We start from the raw sequence: 25,552 nt of genomic DNA on the forward strand, positions 1-25,552 counted from the left end.
TGCCTTCATCCAGCCGCCGGCTCGCACCAAGCAGCATCCGCGCGCTCCAGCGGCCTCGAGGACGCGACTGAGGCGGGGGAGATCCCGACACCGACGCGCGTCCTCCCTCTCATAACCCCCCCCCCCCCCCCCCCCCCCTCTGACACACACGCCTCCTTGTTATGAGGAGCCTTTCCATCTCCATGTCCCATGAACCCCCACCTTAACTCTACTCTGACTCCTAAAGGACAACTAGTGAGAAGAGTTCAGAAAACTAAAAAGAGGATTTAGCGGAAATGACGTAACAACTTTAAAGAGTTTAAAGGGTTTTTGGTGTTTTTCACATGTTCTTATAGAAGTTTTCTCATTAAGGAGGACATAGATCATAGAAAAGAAAGATTAAAATTGCATTTCTGTGACGGAAAAATGCGGGTTTGAAGGCCATAGTCTCGAAGCCCCGCCCCTTTCTGATCATCCACCTGCAGACAAACGGATCCAGATCTGTTTCTGTCGTTTCTGCTGCACCGCTGACATTAGGTTGGGTGTGTGAAGGGCTGTAAGCTAGTGGAAAAGCTGTAAATAAAGGGATGATGGGATATCAGTGGAGGTTTACTTCAGGCCCACAACTCTGAGGATCATTTCTGCAGAAACTATGTCCTTAAACAACAGAGGTTTTTAGATTTTGGCTAAAACAGCCTCATTATCATAAAAGAGCACGTTGAAAATAGATCAAAGAATGATAATAAAGAAAACAAAACAACTCAAAACCTAAAAACTATGGTCAAAAAACAAAACAACTTAAATCAAATTTTAAGAGACTTTCAAAAATCTAATTTATGCAAAACAAAAGGGATTACCTGAAACAGTGAAAACGTCTTGAAAAGGTTCATAAAGATGATCTGCTCCATATGAACTCACACAAATACAGATTAACAAGATAAACAAGTAAAACGGTTCCAATCACAGCAGAACACAAATGAGAAATCCTGAAATAAACACTAAAGTTCTAACTAACATGAGAACTTAAACCTCAGATAAAAAATAAATGAAGCCAAACATCCCAGCCCAGCTGGGGTTTGAACCAGGAGAGAGTGCTAACCGCTGCACCACCGTGTGGCCCAACGACACAACAACAAAAGCTGAACACTCACTTTTTCAGAGAAGAGCAGAGACAACCGTCCCTCAACTCTCCACGGTAACAAATGTAACAATGCGAAAGAATTCAACATTTATGAGATAAAATTGTTTAAAAAAAGAGTCAAACCTGGAAAAAGGGGGAAACCGTTTTGAACCATCACCGTCTGAAAAAACATTTGAATCTTTTAGAAACGTTTCTGCTGAAATACAAAGACCCGTTTTTTGTGTTTCAGTCTTGGCCGTGTTGCTGAATGTTGTGTTTTTGTGTCTTGGTGTGAGCAACACGTGTAAGAATTGTTGTTTTATATCTCATTATTGTGCTGATCTTATTGATTTTCTCTAAGGGTGCTCCGATTGATCGGTCGCCGATCATAATCGGCCGATTATAGCTTTGGGATGTTTGATCGGCCGTCTCTATAAAGGCCGATCCAGAAAAGCCGATCAGATGACGCAAAACTCGCGAGACGATTTTTTTACGCGCTGCCAAAAATGGCTTCACCGGTCTGGCAATTCTACGTGGTGTGCGAAAAAGATAATACATTAGCAATCTGCAACGTGTGTACCAAGCAAATCCCACGAGGCGGAAAGCACGCAAAACATTTTAACACCACCAACCTCATCAGACATTTGAAGGTTAGTCACGTAAAGGAATATGAGCAGTTTTCAAAGTTAGCTAGCGCAAAGAGAGAGCGAGACAGTTCAGCAACTCAAGCGCCACTCACTCAGCTGTCAGTAACAGAGACATTTAAAGAAAGCAACCCTACAGCAGGGACAGTAAGAAGCATAAAGAGATAGACAAAATAATGGAATTCATTTGCCTAGATCACCAGCCTCTGTCTGTTGTGGAAGACGAAGGGTTCCAGCGACTCATGTCCTATTTAGATTCACGTTATGTCTATTAAATGTAGCTTTCTTTTTTTGTGAGTTCATGAGGAAAGCCTTCCAGTTCAGGCACAAACTGCATAACTACTTGTTTTTTTTACCAGTTTAAAAATGAACTGAAAATATTTAGGATTTAAAACATTCAGGAAAGGAAAAGCCATGTCTCTTCCTAAAGCTTCTGGCTGTTTTAGTTTCTGTTTAATAAGATCAAGTGTTATTTCTTTCAGATGTGCCAAGTTTTTCATATTCTGTACATGGTCTATTCATTTTAAATCAGAGCAGATTAAAATAATATATTCTTAAATGACAGAAGTGTTTCTAGTCAACTCTGTTTTAAAAAGAAATTATAAGTATGTCTTCTTTCTACAGTGTCTCCTCTTTTTGAGCTCAGGTCCTGCACTTCTTCTGGATCTGTACGGTCAGTGTGGACCAAACTAAAGATGCCCCAAACAAACACTGACTGGATGGGAGACCCGCTATAGGAAGTAGTTTACTTCCAGCTCCAACCAAATGACGTCAGTTCAGTCGCCGTGTTTCCATGATACGACATCGCCTCAGTAAATGTAACAAGTGTTAAGTTTATATCAGGTTAATTCCACCAAATTCATATTAAATTGTTGTTTGTGTACATTTGCACCAGAGCATTAGTCTGCCTGAGGGTACTTGAACTCACCACGAGCACGCTAGCAGGTGCTAATGAGAATGCGCACTCATACTGCTATGGACTGTGGCTGAGGAAGGCGTGAATCTCCGTGTGTCCATCCTTACTAGTTTTATTTTTCTTTAAATTGGCTGTTAGTAGGGCTGCACGATATGAGGAAAACCTGCGATATGCGATATTAGTGATCAATGTTGCGTTAACGATAAATTTGCGGTAAATAAACAAATAGAAAAATAAACAAAAACATCATTCCCATTTCATTGCAACAGTTTAAAAATTATACTCCAAATGACTCTCATCGACATGGGTGACAAACATCTAACATAATAGGCCTCCATCTGATTGGTCAACAATGGGAAGGAGTCCATCTGATTGGTCAAAGCATAAAGGGATTTATTTGATCCGTTAAATGCTTCAAGCTGCTAGAAGATTGTTTTAACACATTTTGGGTTTGCGATTTAAGGCCCGTACACACCGGGACGAATATTCGCCAGGCGTTATTCGCCAGCGTTTTTCGCCACGTCTTTTGTGTTCACACCCAGGCGATTTTCGCTGACGATGAGCCGAGCGAACATGCAATTTCCTTCCCTGACATTAGATGGCGCTTAATGTAAACAGAAATACTCCTGTACACAAGGTGGCGCTGCGCAACTTTACGATTCTTAAAATCGCTTTTCACTCAGAAGAAGAGAGCAAGTATTTACGCGCTTGTCAGAATCATACAAAGAAAACATGAATATTTCAAGCACCAGTAGCTCCAACTGGTGCTTGGTTCGGGGATATTTTAGAATGTCCGTCATTATTGCTTCGCGGCTGTGTAGACGCTACTTGGCGTCTAACTTCTTCGCTGGTATGTGTGCTCAGCAAGGCAGTTTTGTGTTTGAGCGCCCCCAAGTTGTGTTTTACTGTAACTTCAGAAGCTCCAGACACGTGAGCAAAAGCGCCATTCTCATTGGTCGAATAGATTTCGACGCGACGCGTCGGAAAAAAAAAACGAACCCGAGGCGTTTTTTTTTTTGACGCTTTGGCGCTTGCCGTTTTTTCGCGTCGGTGTGCACACTCACATTGGTGCCCTTTGTTTAGTCACGAGGCGTTAAACGTCGGCGAAAATCGCCGGCGAAATTCGTCCCGGTGTGAACAGACCTTTATTGCGATATTCGCTGTCTTTTGCGATATGCATATTGCAGAGCTGGATATTGCGATAACGATAAATTTGCGGTATATTGTGCAGGCCTAGCTGTTAGTTTGTTGCAATCATAACTTGCAAAGTTAGGAATTGTGTGGTGTCAATTTTACGTAGTTTATGTCGTTTTATTTCTTTTTAGCTGCTCTATGTGAGCAAATTTGTACTGTTTCGTGGGAACCAGTTGAGGTTGACGCATTTGTCACTGATGTTTAAGTTAACTTTTCTTTCTTTCTTTTGTGCATTTTTTAATTGTTAAGAGGGAAAAACACGGAAGAAACTCTAGAAAGCATTAGGAATTTTGGTTTTCTGTTAACCAGGATAAAAGGAGATTGACTCAGCATCCAAGCGTGGTCTTTTATTCACTTGAACACATCGCAGAGCAGAAAACTCCACCCAGTTACATAAGCAGGGATTGATCTGAGTCAATGTTCTATGGCAACCACTCTAACCAATCAGGAGTGAGCTTGAAGTCTGTCAATTAAACATTTTGAACGTTCGACGTGGGGGCCAGCAGGCTTCATGAACTGTATTTTTTTTTTTTTTTTTTTTAACTTGTCCTGTCCAACAGCTAGGCAAACAGATGAGAGCTGAGGGCCTCTTGTGTTGGACATATTTTATTTTAACAAGAGGGGTTATTCATCTTCAGACAAACCAAAGGTATGTCTGAATAAACCCCTTTTGTAATTGAGGCCAAACTTTATTAATTTCAATCATGTTTGAAAATCTTTGGTGTTGGACCGGACGGAAAAGGAAAGAGGGGAAGAAGAGAGAGGGACGTTAGAGAGAGGGGGGGGTAGGAGGGTGATAATCGGAGGGGAAGGGGGGTAAGACCATGAAGCAGCATAGAGCAGACAGGTTTACTGGTTGTTTATCGTTACGGTACGGTTCAAATGTAGTACAAAAAGGCCAAGGCCTGTTCACACACACTCAAATATTATCAACACACCTGCTAGCCGCAAAAATGTCCACATGTCAACATGCACACAAAACAGATAGTGTTCACGAACGCATACCTATGCCTTTAAACCAACTAGTGTGAAATCTTTCATTCATTCAATCATGCAAACTATTAGTGCAAAGGTGAGCTAACACCTGTGCTCAGGTGAGTGTTTATGTTCTTCTAAAATGGATGGTGGAATGTGAAAAGAAGGAGGAGGAGCGCCCAGCCACCCCCACATCCATACCCCCGCCGCAGCAGCAGCGGCAGCCGGAATTCCCCCAACGCCACACGGGAACAGGCAGGGAACAACCGCCCCCCGGGCGACGAAGACCGCCACCCAGGCCAGGGCCAGCAGGACCGCCGCGAGGCCCCCAGAGCCAGAGAGCAGGGAGGCGCAGAGGGAAAGAGAGCGCCGCCCCAGCCCAACCAGGAAAGCAGCCCCCCGCCGCGCCGGAAGAGCCCAACGCAGGGCCCCACCGGAGAGGGACGCCCACAGCCCCAGACGAGCACCCCACCACCACCCAGGAGTTCCGGGCATCCCCCCGCCCCGACCCCAGGTACGAGCCAGGACCCCCCAAGGGAGACCCGGTCCGCACTCCAGGCAGCCACCCACCCGGCCCACGGTTGGTCCAGGTAGGAGCAAGGCAGGGGCCCGCCGCCCCCGCCCAGGAGGGGGGAACCCCAGGGAAAAAAGGGCGGCCCACAAGGGGTGTTATAAATATGGCCCGACCAGGCTCGGCCATGTTGGAAGTTTGGCGGGGCCCAGCGCCCAGGGGCAAGGACCAGGACCCACCCCCCAGGGACACGAACACCCCCGGCTCAGGTGTAATATGAACCCCCCCACCGCGCGGAGAGAGCACCGCCGGGCCCAGGGAGCCGGCACCCAAGGTACACGGCCGCCATCGCCAAGGGGCCCACACCCCCCACCAGGGAAGGGGTAGGGGACAGATGGACCCAGGTCCCACCTTCCTTGTAAAATGTGTGTGCGTGTATGGGTGCTTGAGAGGGTGTTTGTGTGCATGTATGTGTGTTTATGTTTGAATGTATATATTGAAGGGGGAGGGGTGTGTGTACTAAGGGGGGTGCAGTTAAAATTGGCGAGTAGGGCACTAAGGGGACATCTCCTGATTACTCACAGTGATGTCCCCTCACCCTCCACACCAAGGGGCCCTAAATGTCTAAGGTGCGGTTAAAATTGGCGGGTAGGGTGCCAGGAGGACATCTGCTGCTTGCTTGCAGTGATGTCCAAGCACCCCCCCTACCAAGGACCCTACATGTCTAAGGTGCAAATAAAACCGAAAGAGGGGGGGCCCACTCCATACGGCAACCATAGGAGGGGGGCCACTCCCAAGTAGCCCCCCCCCAAGGCGCATCGCAGGCTAGACCCCCCACCCCCTCACCCTAATATGAGGTTATATAAGGAAGGGGGTAAGTTGGGGACAGCTGGTAAACTGTCCCCCGGTGGTCAAACAGCCGTCCCCCAGCCCACCCCCAGCAAAGGGGCCAGGGCCACCCAGCCCAGGGGCCCACCCCCGGAGGCGCCGACACCCTAGGCCCGGCACCACCCACCCCACACAGAGAGAGAGGAGCCAGAAAGCGTCGCCCCCCCCCCGGAGCAAGCCCAGGCCCCCACCCCCAGACGCCGGCCCTAGAAGAGCTCTGGTCAGGCCTCGACGGGACCGAGGAGGCCAACCGGCCGAGGCAACCACTGATTGCCTCAGCGGAGACCCCGACCCGCTAGCCCCCCCGACCCGTACTAATAATGGGCCCCCCCTCCCCCCCAGAATGCCCCCCCACAGGACAGGGACGACAAGCCCCCCACCCCACCCCACCCCCCGCAGCCGAAGCGGGTGACACCCAGAGCGACCGGGGGCCCCGAGAGGGTTGTCCCGTCCCGTCCCAGAGCCAGGGAAGGGCCGATCCCAGCCCCAGGTGCAGATGGGCAGCCCATCCGGCGCCGCTGGGCCCCCCCCACCCGAGCAGGGCCCCCCGCCAACCCCCCCCAGCATGAACTGTATTTTTTGCAGCACAAGTCGCACCCCTGGACAAACTATGAAAGAAAAACATGCGACCTATACTCTGGAAAATACAGTACTTCTATCGCGGCATCTGATTGGTCAGCTAATAATTAACTTGAACGACAAAAAAAATAGCATAAAATAACTGAGGATTATCAAGAAGATGTTAAGAAAAAGGTATCCGATCCAGAACGGTTCTTCTGACCAATAGAACGCCTGAGTAACAGCTGTTTATTTCTCTAAGAAAGTCTCTGAGATTTTGGCTTCTTGGAGCCAGCAAGTACTTCCTGTTTAGAGCGCCAGGTCACTGTCCAGTTCTCAGATACACCCAACAGTTCAAACACTCTTTCATTAAAGAACACAAACTAGATGAGAACTACAACGCATCATCTTTCTAAACTAAACCACACCCCTTTTGTTCCATTATTGCCCTAATGGTCCAACAAGCCTAAATGCTGACTTCTTAGGCTCTTCTGTTATCAGACACGGTTGCGTTTTTTTTCTTCACATTGTTTCGATGGACGTCTTCTGTCTTTGTCATAGTCAAGACAGAAAACGTCCATCTAAACAAGTCAGGTAGGTGAAAAAAACACAACCGTGTCTGATAACAGAAGAGCACAGACACTATGACCGTTATTGAACTAAGCCTAAATGGTATTTTTGAACATCTGGGTCACCGTGGGTCTTCCTTTCAGGTTAACTGAACTGTTTTAAATGGAGGGATTTTGTTGCTCTCTTTAATAAAAATTTAGACCATCTACTGTCTCTTTTTCACAGAAAATCAATGTTTTTATGAAAAAATCAATGTCGGTATAGGTACAATAACCGAACTACTGTTCGGGGTCCTTCGAGTCACACTACGGTGGCCCCACTTGGACAAACTATGTAGCATGAGATCTGCTCGGGCTCCAAATTTTTTCATTTCACGTTTCCTTTTGTAACCTAAAGTTCTTTTCCTTCATAAATTGTGTCTGACATTTTTCTTTATAGTGTTTGTAGAGAGATTTTGCCACAACTCACTTTGTAAAAGGATCTGTGGCTGTTAGAATGAACCTGCTGCTCCACACAGGCGAACCGTGTCTCTGATAAGCTGGAGTCTCGTAGCTTCTTGTTTGCAGGCGGGGTAGGTGCTTTGTTACAGTTTTCGGTTCGGAGAAGAGTTTGGACCGTAGTCCGTTCGGCTGCAAATGGACTTAATAATAATCATAACAGTAATAAAAGCCCGTTTAGCAGATAATCTCGCTCTATGTTGGAGCTCTGCTTGTTTACAACAGACTTGATTATTTCTTCTTATATGGTAGTATCGTAATTAGTCCAGACCAATGACTATCTGACACGTCATCGGATCCACGGACAGCCAATCACATAATGTGACGTCAGCATTAGTCAAAGGACCCAGAACGGTGGACAGAATCTAGAGTTTAGTTTCCCGCTCATCCCTCCGCTCAGGACTGACTAGTATTTTGATGTTTTTGAGTCATCAGCGATGGTTGTAATCTACATCCAGCTGACTTTAACTGGATTTTTGCTTCGTGTTTATGGTGATTTCAGAACAGCTCGGCTGATTTCTGCCATTTCTTTGGGTTCTTTTGTTTTCTCGGACTCTTGAAAGCAGGGCCTTCAGATGCTGATGCCGTCATAAACAAGTCTGAGTCTGAGGTGAGGGCGCCCCGCTATTTCTTGGTGGATCTTCCAAAGCTGTTCTCCTTTCAAACCTCGCTGTTCTAGATAAGACTTAATGGCACACCCCCAGGGGGAAAGAGAGCGTCTTTATTAAGTGTAGACACGATCGAAGCATCAGATAAAGTCAGCAGTAGTGAGACCACATCAGTGTGGCTGGCCTCCAGGCACCCACTACAGAAAACCCCATTTATCTCCCCTCAGTGTGTTGTCCCGAGCACACAAACACACGGGCGGTGCTGGTTAATCCCCTCAGGTCCTCCACCTGCTGTCGTTCCTCTTTCTATCCTCTTCTGCACAGACAGCATCCACTGAGCGCGCTCTGCTCGCCTTTGTTGTTTGACATTTTCCACACATCGCTGTCTGTGGCGTCTAAAAGATAATCCTCGATTCCAAACAATAAATGTATTTCATTTCTGCAGAGCTCCAGTTGTACCATAAATGACCGGGTTACTTCCCTGTAGAGTGATGACAATCGATTATTAGAACAGACTGAACATTTATGAGGGTCTGTGGGGACAACAGCTGCTGATCCACTCGTTTCCTCTCAACGTTTTCATTTCCTGGAAACGCAACACATTTGTAACAATTGTAAAACGTGACGCCTTGGCGTGATGCAAACACAATCTAGCTGTGTCAGGTGGAATCCAACGATGCGGTTGGAGAACCTGTCGTCCCACTTAATGCAACGAATCTGACCCCCCCCCCAAACTGAAGTGCAGCTTCTGCACTGATGCCCGGCGCAGGAAATGCAGGTCAACCCAACGCTTCAGAGAGGCAAACAAAAGCACACCAATAACAGACCTGCCCTGCTTCGTGGGCGTGTCTGCGTCAAGAAAAATAGCTATTGATCAAGGCACAAAGCTTTTGACATTGATCTGGAGGGGCTCCTCTGAACCGTGGCAGGTTTATTGAGCAGTGATGGAACTATTAACCCGTCAGGCTAAAGGTTCAAGGCCTCGGTGTGGTCTGTACCACAACAGCATAAACACGGGGGGGGGGGGGGGGGGGGGGGTGTTGTTTATCAGTCATTGCACCGAAAAGGCCTTCAACGCGTTCACAAAGATTCATTTCTGAAGTTGTAAGCATTTCATCTACAGACGTGTCTGAAAAGTTTCTTTTAAGTCACTGCCTTCTTTCTGAAAATCCCAGACAGAGAGCGTAAAAACCGTGTGAGCCGAAGAAAGGCGTCAATGAGGAGAAGGTTGAAAACAACCAACGACACATCCCAGCCAATGAGCTTAAAACGAAAGTCAGTGCTGACCTGCTGCTTGTGAACATGCCACTGCAAGTCCCTGCAGGGCTGCTGAATGAAGTGGGAAGTTACACACCAGATACACAATTCAACAACAGAGAAAAAACACAACAAACAAGGAAGGACTCTTCCCTGACTTACCAAACACTTTTGTTACATTTCTAAGTAAAGTAACTTACTTTGCTCACAGCAAAACCCAAAGATATAATAAGTGATGATTAGCTGACAGAAAATACTTTGTTTATAGATATGCATCTTAAATAAAATAGATTTTTGTTTTAAACACACAAATCTACATGGATATCATTTAATCACTACGAATAGGTAAATTCAGGAGAACATGGAAATTCCTCACAGAAAGATACAATGTCATGACATCAGACTTGTCACCTGACCAATGATGTCACACATCACAAACATGTCTGAACATGTTTGTGAAATTCAATGATGTCATGATGACATCATCATGACATTGACATGTCTTTAACATGTCGTGATGATTGACGTCATCACATGATGATGTCATGTGATGACGTCAATCATCATATGATGATGTCAATCAATGTTCCGGAACATTCCACAGCTTAGCTCCATATACTCTGTTGTTTCTGTCCCAACTACCTTCTACAAGGAACCTACAGAAGTAACTGCTTTGGTGATTTTTGTTCTCAGAATATTCAGAAATGTCTTTCTTCAGGCGTAAACCCCTCACCACTATTGGGGAAATGCAGAGCCATATTGAATATGTCAGAGGAAAAAATGAAGCTTTACTTCAAGAATTACAAAGAAGCAACATAAAGTTGCTGGAAAGCGGTGCAGTGGCTGAAATACATACGGCCCTAAAGATAGAAAAAACTGCTGTCTGTCAATTGAACAGAAAATTGGAGAAAAAGGTCACAACGCTCCAAAAGGAACTGAAAAACCAAATGACATTACGAGAGAAAAGTGACCTGAAAAAGGAGAAAATCCAACAAATAACAGAAAGGAATAAGAGTCTACAAATAAAAATTGAATTCCTTTGTGAGAAACTTGTGGACCAGAATGCTTTGGAGAAGAATTACAACCTTTTGAAGAAGGAGGAAAAGTTGTTGATGGAGAAACAAATCATGTTGGAAAAAGAGCTTTCCAGACTTCAGTCTCTGTTTTCTCCACTAAACATAACGCTGGAAACAATCCAAGAAAAAGAAGAACTTCTCCAATATTTACAACAAAAAATCCAAACTCTCACCGAGGAAAAGAGGGAAATGCTGGAAATTGTTGACCAGAAGGAAGACATTGAAGATCAACTGTCTGCTGTAAAAGCTGCTTCAGACGCTGCCGAGGAGAGAATTTTAAAGCTGCAAAGCAGAATCCAGAGGCTCAATAGTAAATCCAAGGAATACAGGAGAATGCAGGATCTACTTGTGGCAGAACAGGAGAGGCTCAGAGGAAAAAATGAAACATTGATGGAGCTGAAGCAACATTGTGAGGCCTCCAAAGCAAAAGCCATTGCTGTCAAAATGAAGAACATTGAGGTTGCTCATGAAAATGCGGATCTTTTAAAGCTTCAGGAAAATCTTCCTGCACTTAAGAAAAACCATTCCACTTCAAAAAAGCAGATGACTCCCCCAGGGAAGGAAAGCAAAGTTGAAGAAAAACACGAGAAGATGCCAAGAACAGAAAAGAAAGCTGATGACCCTGTAACGCTGGAACAAGAACCAGAACAGGAAGAACCAGCAGAAAATGACAGCCACACATCAGTGGACGGCAGATCGCCACATGAAGATGTTGCTGATGGTTCACCACAAGACCATCCCTCAGACACCAACAGCTGGGATGAAGACAGCGATGAAGAGACAGAAACCACTAAAACATCCTCACACCATGCCCAAAAGGCCAAAAGCTCCTCCAATGAGGGCACTTCTAAGGCTCCACCAACGGTCAGCAGTCCTATCAAGGTCCCAGTCAGAAAACCAGAGGAGGATTCTGGGAGGGAAAGCTTATGGAAAGAAACCGCTAAAAGTCAGGGGTCATCAAAGGTCACCAAAGATAAGAAAACTACAGAAAGCTCTGGTGACATCGCTGATGACATCAACAACATGATAGATGGTTTTCTGTCTGGAAACATAAACTATGAAGACCTTTTTTAAAGGCCGAAACAGGAAAAAGCTACTGGACTTGCTTGAGAAGAAATCTAGAAACTACAGAAGTAATAGAACATTTTCATTTAGTAAAACTTACTTCTTTAGTTTGTTTGTACAAAGTTCAGGGAAGAAATAGTTCATTATTAGGTTCCAGTTACCGTTCTACGTTCTTTAGTGCATGTTTGGGTTCTCTCCGGGCGCTCCGGCTTTCCCTGAAGTTCAAAAAAGACGTTTTTCCAAGTCAATCAGAGACACTTAACTGTTTGAAAGTGTTGTTTTCTGCATAAATCACCGTGTGCAGAAATTGTTTGTGTGTTTGTGTGCATGTTTGGGTTCTCTCCGGGCGCTCCGGCTTTCCCTAAAGTCTAAAAAAGACTTAAAAAGTGAATTAGAGGCTAACAGGCGCTACCTGCCCTCGCCGCCGCCTCTGCGCGTTCAAAAAAGACGTTTTTAAAATGGATTAGTCCTGGAAAACACAACAACAATTGTCTTCAGGGCTTTTAAAGTAAAAAAAAAAGGTTTTTTTTTGTTCATTTTGGAAAGCAGCAATTATCAGCAGCTAAAAAATAAAAATAAAATCAACAAATGAGAAGAAATAAAAATACCAAAGGCCACCTTTGACCCCATGGCTTCCCCAGGCTCAGACAGTTAGTCAGTTGTCTGGAAGTGTTGCTTTCTGCACAAATGGCTCAATGTGCAAAAAATGTTTTTGTGATCAGGAAGTCACTTTACCAGAACGAAGGTCAATTATTCCATCCCAGCCGAGACCTTCCTGTGTTACCGTTCTACGTTCTTTAGTGCATGTTTGGGTTCTCTCCGGGCGCTCCGGCTTTCCCTGAAGTCTAAAAAAGACTTAAAAGGTGAATTAGAGGCTAACAGTCCCTACCTGCCCTCACCGCCCGCCCGCCTCTACGCGCCACCGCCGCTCTCCCCCCCACACCTTTGACCCCACCTCACTTGCTGAGCCACAAGTGGAAAACAATATGTTCCTTGCAGTCAGTGACTGCTGTGGGCCATGATAATAATCCAAAGGAAATACTAAAATATACAAAGTGATTATATAATAATACATTCATAATAAATAAATCAAAACATCAAATAAATAAATAAATATCAGTCACCAAAATGTATAGATACTGAACCAAATTGAAGCGGCAGTCCTGTGGGTTTTCTCCGAGAACTTCGGTTTCCCCACAGTAATTGTTAGTGATTGGCCAGTGACTGATAAATACCCCCTCCCTGAATCGCCACCTTATCGTGGTGGAGGGGTTTGCGTGTCCGAATGACCCCAGGAACCGGTAGCCGGGTGGTGTTCCACCTCCAACTGGTCCTGGGAGACGGGCCAGACTAAGGGCGATTCAACCAGAAACCTTTTCATGACTAGATCCACTTACTGCCCCCGATAAGAGTCACCAGCCCCCCACCCTGGAGCCAGACTAGTTAGTTCTTGTCTGGTGGCTTTTAATTGCTCTGTGGCAGTGGGCATGTTGTCCTGAAGGCCCCCCCCAAAGCAAAAGAACCTTTTCTGTAGGTCCTCTTGTGGCTTTGGTTGCTTGTTGGTGATAGATGTTGGGTCAGGACGAGCGACGGTGGGACACTGGCTTTATCCACCTTTGGTCAGACGCTCCACAGTGGATCACTCAATCGTCTGTCTCCAATGAGCCCCCCATCCCCAGAGAAACAAAGAACTCCTCCCCCGTGTCTTTGTGGCAGATGAGGCCTTCCCCCTGCAGAGAAACCCGATGCCGTCATTCCCTGGACGCCTCCTTCCCCGATAGAGGAGCATCTTTACCTACGACCTGTCCCCAGCCCGGCTGCTTGTGGAGAATGGATGCTCTCTGCACAGTGGGGTCTGTGCTGGACCTGACTGAAGATCCAGAGTGGGAAGTTCTGGTGTTCTGCACAGCTTCATCAGCACCTCAGCACCTCAGGAACCTGCAGTGATGAGGCCGTGGTAACTGAAGACCAGCCGCTGCACGGGATCAGAAAGGTTGCTGCCAGCAGAGACGCTCTCCAGCTGAGAGAGTCCTTCATGATCCACTTTCCTGCAGAGGGAGCAGACCCATGGCAGCTCCACAATCCTGTTTCTGTCCTCCAAGGACTGACCCACAACGGCTCTTTTGAGAGCCACCCACAACACCTTTCAGAGCTGGATTCTCTCTTTTCACAGCTTTTACTCAAACTTGAAAGTACTACATTAGTTGAAAAGGTCAGAGCTTCAAACTGGTAAAATATTACATCTGAACTGCCCTCTTCCTGGTAAAATCACACTGCTGTAGGTGCAGGACGCTGCTCAGTAGCAGAAAAGCAGTGAGAGAGCGGGAAAAGTGACCCGAGGTCTAAAATGGGTCTCGTCAGAGTGTAAACACGCTTCATGCTACGTGTAATGCTCCATGTGCACTGAGCATGTGTGGTGCATTCAAGAACACACTGAACATTGGCTTTTGGACGCACTCTTAGCTCACAGCGTTCACACGTTGAACACTCACTAAAAGTCAAACCCCTTGAACTTTGACCTATTGGGTGGATCTAAGGGATCTGAACATCCATCCATCCATCGTCTTGCACTCATCCAGGACCGGGTCGTGAGGGCAGCAGTCCAACCAAAGATGCCCAGACTTCCCTTGCCCCGCCCACTTCCTCTAGCTCCTCTGGGGGGACCCAGACGTAGTTGGACACGCCCGGAACACCTCCCCAGAGAGGCGTCCAGGAGGCATCGGGACCAGATGCCCCAGCCGCCTCGGCTGGCTCCTCTGGATGTGGAGGAGCAGCGGTTCTCCTCACAGCTCTCCGTGGGGGACAGAGCCTCTCCCCCTATCTGTAAGGGAGCTTCCAGCCCCCCCACGGAGGAAGCTCACTTAAGCTGCTTGTATTCAGGACCTGGTTCTTTGGATCATGTTGCAGGATATGGATGGCATCATTTTTAATTCACAAGTGTCAATGGTTTAAAAATTGATCTTGTAGGGGAAATGAATTATTGCTGTTTGTGTCCAGCTGGGATTCTATGACACCAAGTCTTTCATTTATCGGAATAGAGCTGCGAAAGAAAAATCCTGGAGCCAGATTCCTCACATTTGCCGCTTTGACATTTCACACCAAGACTCTTCCAACTGTCCGGACATGTGCTCGTATCGTGTATTCAGACCAGTGTCAACACCGCACGCTCAAAGCGCGTACCCGTGTTCCACGCGTTCTTGAATGCATCACACATGCCCGGCCGGTCCGTCACATTAGAGCCGTTCAATTGGGTCAGAGCGTGTCACGTTTGAACTCCAGTAGATTCCCTGTAACGAGTAAACATGAAGAGTGAGGGTTCTAAAAATGCACATTAGATTTTCTTTTACGTTTCAGTTTAATTTCTATGTTTCAGTTTGATTCCCATCAAGCTTTTCAAGAGATTTTCACAAGAGGCTGACTTTAGAAATTAATAGAGGTTAGAGATAAGCAGTGAACATACATGGGAGAATTGACCCTATCTGATGAGGGAACCGCTGTGTTCGCTGATCCTTTGAGGCCGAAATATTTAAATGAGGAAACGTTCACACATTCCCACCAAGACGAGGGACAGCAAAGAGCAGCAGGACAAAGAAAAGCTCCTTTAGGTTTGTGGTTGTGTGCGATTCTCTTCAGCTCAGACGCACAGTTGGTAGCACATATGCCCGGTGGAGCCGCTTGGCACGTCCTCACGGTGGTCCTGCCAAACAGATGAGCCTGTAATTGTGTTTGGTTTCACACTGAGGAGAGCTTACACAAGGTTTACATGCAGATCCACTGTTTTTGTCTTTGTCTCTCAACCATGTGTCCAAACCTTCATCCTGAAATGTTGTAAAAACAGACACAGTCGTTGAATTTGGTCATTTTTAATGTCATCTGCTGACTTTAGAAATGAACGTGTGTTATTACAGATGACAGTAATTTATTCCACCTGGGTCCAGTCTGTTGTGGATCAGGAGACAGTGGGAAGCAAAGACTTCTTTCTAACAGAAATAAATGGGTTCCTTTCCCCTGATAAAGCTGGTGTTCTCCTGGTTCTGGTCCAAACTCCGGCCCCAACATTTGGTTTTGTTTCCTTCAGAACTTCAGTGACTCTTTCTTTCTTCTGTCTTGTCCCATAAACTGATGGGATGTTGACGGGATCCAGGAGTTCAGCTGCTCCGAGCATCAGAGATGGAGCATTAGGCCACGCCCCTTTGGTGTCAGAGGTGTGGAGTTAGAGATATTCCAGAAGCGTTTTCCCATTTTCTCTGAGTGCAGTCTGTGTGACCATCTGAAGTGCTCCTCCTCTGTTGTAAAGCTTGAACATTCCTGCTTTGTCTTCCAGCAGTTTCCAAATGGTAGATGTTTGCAGCAGCCGTTGGTGACCGTTTTTCTGTTGGACCACATGTTAAACTTCAGCTTCACACACATTCAACAGAACCTCCCAGAGTCCACAGACTCCCACACAGACATGAGAGGAGCTACAGAGAGGAACTCCTTCATTAACCTCAACCTCTGTCTGTCATAGCAACATGCACGTTCATAAAGACTCGTTCGCTGGGGTGTTTATCTTAAAAAATTAGGATTATGAAAAAAACGTTAAAAAATGTATCAGATCAAGAATGTTTATTCTGACCAATAGAATTTCTCTATAGAAGTCTATTGGATTTTGGGTACTTCCTGTTTGGAACGCCAGGGGGAGGAGTCACTCAGTCCAGTTCCTATATACAGTTATTTGTTGTCAATTAATACTTTGTAAAATCTCTAATTAAGCATCTTCTTCCTGCTCCTTCCTCTTACCCATATATGGTCATTTAAATTCAAATTTAAACCAACATGTAACGTTTGAACCGTCAGTTTACTCAACGTTTGGAGGTTTCCTAAATGAGATGTTTAATTGGCTGTCAGTACCTCACACAGGGGTTTCTTTACTTCAAACTACCGTAATTAGAAACATCAGTTTGTCTAATAATCTCTGACCTACATGGAGAACAAGTTTGTGTGAGTTTCTGCTGGTTTTCTTTTGGATCTGTGTACGGAGGGATTAACGTCTGAGAAACGGCTAAGACCCAGACCCACGTCATGTGACACCGAGACGATCTTTGATGACCTCTCCCAGCATCGTGGCCTGAAGGCCCCGCTGAGGCAGCAGAGTTCAGTCGGGTTTTATCCCGAGGAAGGAACCGGCAGCAGCAGAGAGGCGGGAGTCCATCTGCTGATTACTGACAGATGATTAGCTTCTGCCCTCCTGGAGGCAGAATCCACTCATTACACCCAGCAGGAGGAGGAAGGCTGGGCAAGAGCAGGAAGTGGATCTTTATCCAACATGTCATCACTTCTGATGCATCCGGCGAAAGCCGCTTTTTTGCAGCTTCATCTTAAGGTGGATGACACACTCTGAGCAGGATGTAAATGACTTTCCTGCAAAGCCTCATGGGACTAGGGTCATGAGGAACAGCAGGAACAAAGGGAAGTCTGTGCTTTCAGATCTTGAAGAGGCATGTAGCACTTCTCCTTTGTTTCAGCGCTGCCCTCTGGTGGCCGCTGACCAAACACACCTCTACTCAACTTAATATTAATAAAAATAATACATTTTATTTATACGGCGCCTTTATTAACACTCAAGGACGCCTCAAAGTACATAAAGCAGCAGTAAAAGCATAAAAACACAACAACAACAACTCAACAATAACACAACTAAGTCAACAGTTAAAACAGCAGTTTAGCTAATAAATAATAATAAATTTTATTTGTATAGCGCTTTAAATGGCACACAAAGACGCTTGATGTCATGTATGGAAAGGTGATGAGAAAGGTTTTAGGATGTTTGGAGAACTGAGAGAGTCAGTCCATATTTGGTAGATCTGAGGGGAGGGAGTTCCAGAGTTGTTGACTAAATCTGTGAAAAAGGTTTAATTAACGAGAACAAGAGCTCATCAAAACCACCATGGCTCAGGCTCCCAGAATATTTACAGAAATAATTCAAACTGGAAGAAAATATCTCCTCAATTGAGTCGAAATGGCAACTGCACAAAACGTGGTTAGAAAAAGCAAAACATTGAACTTTTTCCTGCAGTCGGTTCAACATTTGTCAAATCAAGACAAGAAAAAAAAAGGATGGTAATTTGACCTCCGACCTTTGCTGATGAGGCAATTTTTGAATCAGACGGCCTTTGAATCTATGTAATTGTATGTCTTCAAAATAAAGTGTCTCTGAAGTATTTCTGATAAATCTAAACGAGTCTGTTTTTCTGAATTTATGTGGTTGAAATAACTAAAAGCGTTTATGAAACCACAGAACGCATCGTTATCAACGCTTCCATTCTCAGACACAACAACGTCGACTGAAACATCAACCGATCGTTTTACTGGTTCTAGTAGTTTTATTAAAGTAATTGAATCAAAAGTTCTAAAAGAAGAACCAGGTCTCCTGCTCTTTGTGTTTTCAGGGTCTCTGAAACAGAGCAGAAAGTCACTTGAACAGGATTTCAACGCTGCAGCCTCACATGCTCTGCAGCCGGCCCTGGATTAGCCTACTAAGTTCTCCAGGACCCCGTTTCTGATGCGCCACAGACCCTGCAGGACAGTTCTGGGTCTGTTCCTGCTGTTGAAGGAGGAGGAAGGCGCTGAGATGGAGTTCCTGCACTTTGATCTCATCGTGTGGAGAAACAAACTATTTCAGGTCCAGAGTTCCGCTTAAGGAAACGGGACTTTCTTTGTTGGTAATATTTCTGCAGAATGTGGTTTCAGAGTAGTTTCTTAATGACAGGGCAGCCGGGGCGGTCTGCGTACGCAGGCAGAGCCAGCAGCCATCTGGTTGGCTTCCACTTCAGAGCCCGTCAGAGCTCTGTGAGGCGACCCTTACTGCAGCTTCCTGTTGAAGGAGCAGCTTCCTGTCGAAGGAGCCGCAGCTTCCTGTCAAAGGAGCCGCAGCTTCCTGTTGAAGGAGCAGCTTCCTGTCGAAGGAGCCGCAGCTTCCTGTTGAAGGAGCCGCAGCTTCCTGTCGAAGGAGCCGCAGCTTCCTGTTGAAGGAGCAACTTCCTGTCAAAGGAGCGGCAGCTTCCTGTCAAAGGAGCCGCAGCTTCCTGTCGAAGGAGCCGCAGCTTCCTGTCGAAGGAGCCGCAGCTTCCTGTCGAAAGAGCCGCAGCTTCCTGTCGAAGGAGCCGCAGCTTCCTGTTGAAGGAGCCGCAGCTTCCTGTCAAAGGAGCCGCAGCTTCCTGTTGAAGGAGCAGCTTCCTGTCGAAGGAGCCGCAGCTTCCTGTCGAAGGAGCCGCAGCTTCCTGTCGAAGGAGCCGCAGCTTCCTGTCGAAGGAGCCGCAGCTTCCTGTCGAAGGAGCCGCAGCTTCCTGTCGAAGGAGCCGCAGCTTCCTGTCGAAGGAGCAACTTCCTGTCAAAGGAGCCGCAGCTTCCTGTTGAAGGAGCAACTTCCTGTCAAAGGAGCGGCAGCTTCCTGTTGAAGGAGCCGCAGCTTCTTGTCGACGAGCCGCAGCTTCCTGTCGAAGGAGCCGCAGCTTCCTGTCGAAGGAGCCGCAGCTTCCTGTCGAAGGAGCCGCAGCTTCCTGTCGAAGGAGCAACTTCCTGTCAAAGGAGCCGCAGCTTCCTGTTGAAGGAGCAACTTCCTGTCAAAGGAGCGGCAGCTTCCTGTTGAAGGAGCCGCAGCTTCTTGTCGACGAGCCGCAGCTTCCTGTCGAAGGAGCCGCAGCTTCCTGTCGAAGGAGCCGCAGCTTCCTGTCGAAGGAGCCGCAGCTTCCTGTCGAAGGAGCCGCAGCTTCCTGTCGAAGGAGCCGCAGCTTCCTGTCGAAGGAGCCGCAGCTTCCTGTCGAAGGAGCAACTTCCTGTCGAAGGAGCCGCAGCTTCCTGTTGAAGGAGCAACTTCCTGTCAAAGGAGCGGCAGCTTCCTGCAGGGCCGAGTCTCTGACCGTCAACAAAACCTGATGACAATGAAACTGTGAGGTCAACACGTAGAAAATGAGAGGGAACTAGAAGGAGCTGCATTTCCAGTGGAAGACGCAGGTTTAATGCTGTGTTGCTGAATGAAAATGAAACTTAAAGGGTCATAAATGGAATAAAAAATACATTAACAAATGATCAAAGTTAACCATAAATAAAGTGAAAACAGCACAATAACTACAAAGATATCTTTGTGAAAAATGCCAGAGCCGGGTATCGAACCAGCGAGCTTCTGCACCAAGGATTGTCCATGGATTTCAATGGAGGCAGAAATCCTGGAATATCTGGAAAAGTTCAAGGATTTGAAGGACCAAAACTGGAAAAAGCTGAAAGAGCTGAACATTTGAATAGTTGAATGGTTAAAATAGATGAAAAATTAGAGGAGATAAGCGGCAAAAAATGGTGGAAGATACTAAAATAAAGAAAGAGAAACAGGAAAACAATGGTTGAAGGATTTATAGCATTGAACCCATTAAACAAAGAGGATTTATTTACTGATGAAACCAGCTCTCCACCAATAGAACGATCAAAAGAGAAAGGGGATCAGAAATTCCTCAAGCAGGTCTTTCAAGAAGAAGGACACGGAGAGGCCTGCAGGTTCTCCGGGATCCCAGGAGATCCACTGGGAGAGTCCAGGGAGGAGGACCAGGAGCAGCAAGAACACAGAGCTTCGGGTCCCATTTGACAAAAAAACTTTCTTGAAGATGTGAATCCCCTTAAACCTAGGAGTAGATCTTCCCAAAATGACATCAGGACAGCAGACAAACACGGTGGAGGTAGTTTGATGGTGTGTGGCAGGAAAAGTCCTCACTGTTCGTTCCTGGGGAGAAACTCCTCCCTGAGTTTCTAAGCTCAAGGGCACTTTGGTTCTGCAGCAGAACGGTGATCCTAGCATGTGGAAGCGTTCACGTCTGGACGCTTGGAAGGAAGGTTCTGGAAGGTCCCTCCTCTGTGAGGAGGTGCAAACCCTCCCATGCCTCTGTTAAGTAGGGGGGGGCAAACCCTCCCAGGCATCTGTTAAGTAGGGGGGGGCAAACCCTCCCAGGCATCTGTTAAGTAGGGGGGGCAAACCCTCCCAGGCATCTGTTAAGTAGGGGGGGCAAACCCTCCCAGGCATCTGTTAAGGGGGGGCAAACCCTCCCAGGCATCTGTTAAGGGGGTGCAAACCCTCCCAGGCATCTGTTAAGTAGGGGGGGCAAACCCTCCCAGGCCTCTGTGAGGAGGTGCAAACCCTCCCAGGCCTCTGTTAAGGGGGTGCAAACCCTCCCATGCCTCTGTTAAGGGGGGGCAAACCCTCCCAGGCCTCTGTGAGGAGGTGCAAACCCTCCCAGGCCTCTGTTAAGGGGGTGCAAACCCTCCCATGCCTCTGTTAAGGGGGGGCAAACCCTCCCAGGCCTCTGTGAGGAGGGGGGGCAAACCCTCCCAGGCATCTGTTAAGTAGGGGGTGCAAACCCTCCCATGCCTCTGTTAAGGGGGTGCAAACCCTCCCATGCCTCTGTTAAGGGGGTGCAAACCCTCCCAGGCCTCTGTTAAGGGGGTGCAAACCCTCCCAGGCCTCTGTTAAGTAGGGGGGGGCAAACCCTCCCAGGCCTCTGTGAGGAGGTGCAATCCCTCCCATGCCTCTGTTAAGGGGGTGCAAACCCTCCCAGGCATCTGTTAAGTAGGGGGGGGCAAACCCTCCCAGGCCTCTGTGAGGAGGTGCAATCCCTCCCATGCCTCTGTTAAGGGGGTGCAAACCCTCCCAGGCATCTGTTAAGTAGGGGGGGGCAAACCCTCCCAGGCATCTGTGAGGGGGTGCAAACCCTCCCATGCCTCTGTTAAGGGGGTGCAAACCCTCCCATGCCTCTGTTAAGGGGGTGCAAACCCTCCCAGGCATCTGTTAAGTAGGGGGGGGGCAAACCCTCCCATGCCTCTGTTAAGGGGGTGCAAACCCTCCCAGGCATCTGTTAAGGGGGTGCAAACCCTCCCATGCCTCTGTTAAGGGGGTGCAAACCCTCCCAGGCCTCTGTTAAGTAGGGGGGGCAAACCCTCCCAGGCCTCTGTGAGGAGGTGCAAATCCTCCCAGGCCTCTGTTAAGTAGGGGGGGCAAACCCTCACAGGCCTCTGTGAGGAGGTGAAAACCCTCCCGGGCCTCTGTGAGGGGTGCAAACCCTCCCAGGCATCTGTTAAGTAGGGGGGGGCAAACCCTCCCAGGCCTCTGTGAGGAGGTGCAAACCCTCCCAGGCCTCTGTGAGGAGGTGCAAACCCTCCCAGGCATCTGTTAAGTAGGGGGGGCAAACCCTCCCAGGCCTCTGTGTGGAGGTGCAAACCCTCCCAGGCTTCTGTGAGGAGGTGCAAATCCTCCCAGGCATCTGTTAAGTAGGGGGGGCAAACCCTCCCAGGCCTCTGTGAGGAGGTGCAAACCCTCCCAGGCATCTGTTAAGTAGGGGGGGCAAACCCTCCCAGGCCTCTGTGAGGAGGTGCAAACCCTACCAGGCTTCTGTGAGGGGTGCAAACCCTCCCAGGCATCTGTTAAGTAGGGGGGGCAAACCCTCCCAGGCCTCTGTGAGGAGGTGCAAACCCTCCCAGGCATCTGTTAAGTAGGGGGGGCAAACCCTCCCAGGCCTCTGTGAGGAGGTGCAAACCCTACCAGGCTTCTGTGAGGAGGTGCAAATCCTCCCAGGCCTCTGTGAGGGGTGCAAACCCTCCCAGGCATCTGTTAAGTAGGGGGGGCAAACCCTCCCAGGCCTCTGTGAGGAGGTGCAAACCCTCCCAGGCCTCTGTGAGGAGGTGCAAATCCTCCCAGGCCTCTGTGAGGAGGTCTGTTAAGTAGGGGGGGCAAACCCTCACAGGCCCCAGGAGCTTCACGGAGTAAACAAGTGGAATTCTAAAGAGTTTGTGATGCAGAGAGCTACAAACCCTCACAGACCATTCAAACTCTGAACAGTGAGGTCCAAAGAAGTGGAGTCTTCGCTCCTGCAGGAGGTTTTGTCTGTGTGTGTGTGTGTGGGGGGGGGGGGGGGCATTTGCATTACAAACAAACAAAAGGCGTCCTGCGATGTTTGTGCTCGAGAAGGAGACGAAATCAGGAGAATGCAAAGAAGCTGCAGAGACATGAGACTTCTGACCACCATCACCTCAGTGTGTTATGGGGGGGGGGGGTTGGTAGGGGGCAGCAGGAGGCACCAGAGGGGCACCAGAGGGGCAGACTGTGGGAGGCGGATGGAGAAGAAGAAAAGCGTAGAGCAGAAAGTAGAAAAGGCAGAAAGAGGGAAGTGAAGCAGAAGTAAACATTCCCTCAGAACTCTGGTTCTCTCAGCCGCTCTGAGGGTCTGACCTTGGCTTTGACCCGCGGCGAAGGCTGCAGTGAGCTCACTGCAACGCCGCCACCGCCAACGGCGCCTCCGTTATTGTGTTAGAGTGACAAACTCCAGCCAAGGCTGGGCCAGCTTTCCAGAACACAATAACAGCCATGCACACGCACACAGGAACACGCCCATGCTCACTTCCGTCCATTCTCTCCTGCAGGGAAAGGAAGCAGGGCGACCCGGCCCCCGCCGTCCAGACAGAGGCCGACCCCCCTGGCCTCAGCTGAGAGTTTACTTCATTTTAGCTACTGACAAATATCCGGATTATTTCAGATTTCCAAACATCTGAAACATTTTGGAGTTTCATCCATTGACTCTTTTTAAGAACCGTAAAATTAAAAGTAAAATTAATGAATGAATGCAGAAAAACGGAAGAGAAGGATTTGGAAAAAAAGGCTGAAATGTATTTAAACTAACCCAGTGTTTTTCAACCGGTGTGCCGCGGTACACTAAAATGACCCAATCACTGATCTAAAAACATTCAGCATCTTCAGGATATCAGCTCTGTGTTCATCCATACAGGCCCTGATAAAACACTGAGTAGTTAGGAATATGAAAGATCATTAAATACTTCTTTCTTTGTGTTTATTTGATTCTATTAAAGACATTTTGATTAGAATGACGGTACTGCGATTTAGCCGTAGCGTCAGCTGTTTTCTGAAAAGTCCCGCCCCTTTAACTGTCTCCACCAATCATTCTTGGACTCTTAATCACATGTCATCAGTCTGACCAATCAGAAGTGGTTAAAGTCTTCACTTCCTTGTTCTGATTCTGCTCATAAAGTCTCTCAGTTCCAACAGAAATACCAGCTAAAGCTCGTCTTTAGCGGTGTAGCTAACAATGAAGCTCAGAGAAGAGAGTCTGTCTGACATCACTACATCTCCCATGATGCATTGGGTTAAAGTGACAGCATCTCTGCTTACAATGAGTCTTCCTTTATATGTAATCATATAATTGTTCAAACATTACAGTTGCCTTTGCACCAACATTTAAAAAAATATAAAATAAATAAATCACTATTTAGAAAGAATATATTTGTTTTTTTATGAGGTTACATTAAATTACATGTCAATAAACTGGAGGAGAAAACAACTACCAGAGTAAAATGTCAAATAATTTAGTTGAAAATTATTACTGTAAACTAACTTCACTTTTATTACATATTTTAGAAAAAACAGCTGCAACTTCCAGCTTTTTCTGCCACAATTATCACAGAAATGTGTGAGAGATTGTAGATCTGTAGAATGTAGATCAATACAGACTATAGAGTTTCTGCTTTTTTCATTTTTGGATGCTGGTGTGCCGCGGCTCAAAAAAGGTTAAAAAACACTGATTTAACCTAATCTACTCTATTCCAATCTAACCTAAAATTAATGCTGTTATTAATTCAAATAACTGAAAAACGCTACATAAGCTGAATACATTGGGTACAATCTGAATAATGTTGATAAAGTTTAAAGTTTTAAAAATGCAAATATTTCCTGAAATGATGAAGACCGAAGGTTAAAAATGATGACATACTAAAGAACCTGATTCCTGATTCTTGACATGATGAGGCGTCATGAAAACCATGAGGAGCTCTTCCTGTAGATATTCCAACATGAATGTTCTCCTTACAACAAAGGTGACTGAAGTTGGTAGAGAAAAAAGGTTTTGTCGTTTCTTCACGTTACAGTAAATGAGCAAAAAACGTTTGAAGTTTCCAAATCCATAAACGTAAATGAAAATGAGAAGATACCAGACGGACGAAAACGAGTTAAAGTCTGCAGAAGAACGTCGAGAGGAACCAGGAGCCCCCTCCTCATCAAACCCTGGTCCGAAGCCTCGGATGGGAATCGAACCTCTTACCTTCGGCCACTTGGGGTTGATGAGCCGCGCTTTGATGGCGTCGTCCAGAGCCGTGCTGTACTGGCCCAGCCTCAGGTACGCGGCGGAGCGGTTGCTGTACAGGATGCAGTTCTGCGGGTCGGCGCCGAGGGCCTCCGAGTACAGACGTACGGCCAGGGCGAAGTCCCCCTTCTGGCAGGCCTGGTTACTGCGCCGCACACGCTCCAGAAATTCAGCCTTGCTCAGGGCGGCGGCACCAGAACCAGATCCAGGGACGGACCGCGTCCCCACAGGAGATGGAGGCTTCAGAGGACAGGAAGAGGGTGCAGAAGGGGGGTGGACGGTTCTGTTCGTGGAGCGGGATCCAAAAAAAGAGAACTGAGGAAAAAGAGGAGAGAGCCGTGAAAGCTGAAGGACACGCCCATCTTCAAGATATTAGAGAAATCAAACAAACGGAGGAGCCGGTAAATGTCTGCCAAACGCTGACCTGGACTCCTCCTGGGTTGACCCAACGTGACCTGAAGGTCACGAGTCTGAAGGGATGAAGATGACAGGAGGAGCAGAGGCTTGTCAATAAAAACAACACATAAG

At 47.2% G+C, this 25,552-nt stretch overlaps 1 protein-coding gene across 4 annotated transcripts in view; it reads right to left on the reverse strand.

Moving 5' to 3' along the window:
* LOC101169909 (tetratricopeptide repeat protein 28) overlaps positions 1-25,552 on the reverse strand; it is a 111,499-nt gene that overhangs the window by 78,853 nt on the left and 7,094 nt on the right. For 3 of the 4 annotated variants that reach the window (XM_023960668.1, XM_023960669.1, XM_023960667.1), the window contains exon 2: positions 24,983-25,339. In XM_023960668.1, the coding sequence (XP_023816436.1) occupies positions 24,983-25,339 (357 nt within the window). Of the gene's footprint in view, positions 58-24,982; positions 25,340-25,552 lie in introns of those variants that run through there. The other variant, XM_023960670.1, reaches the window with a different exon arrangement.

Source organism: Oryzias latipes, chromosome 12 (assembly GCF_002234675.1).
Source record: "Oryzias latipes chromosome 12, ASM223467v1".
Classification (NCBI taxonomy): Eukaryota; Metazoa; Chordata; class Actinopteri; order Beloniformes; family Adrianichthyidae; genus Oryzias; species Oryzias latipes.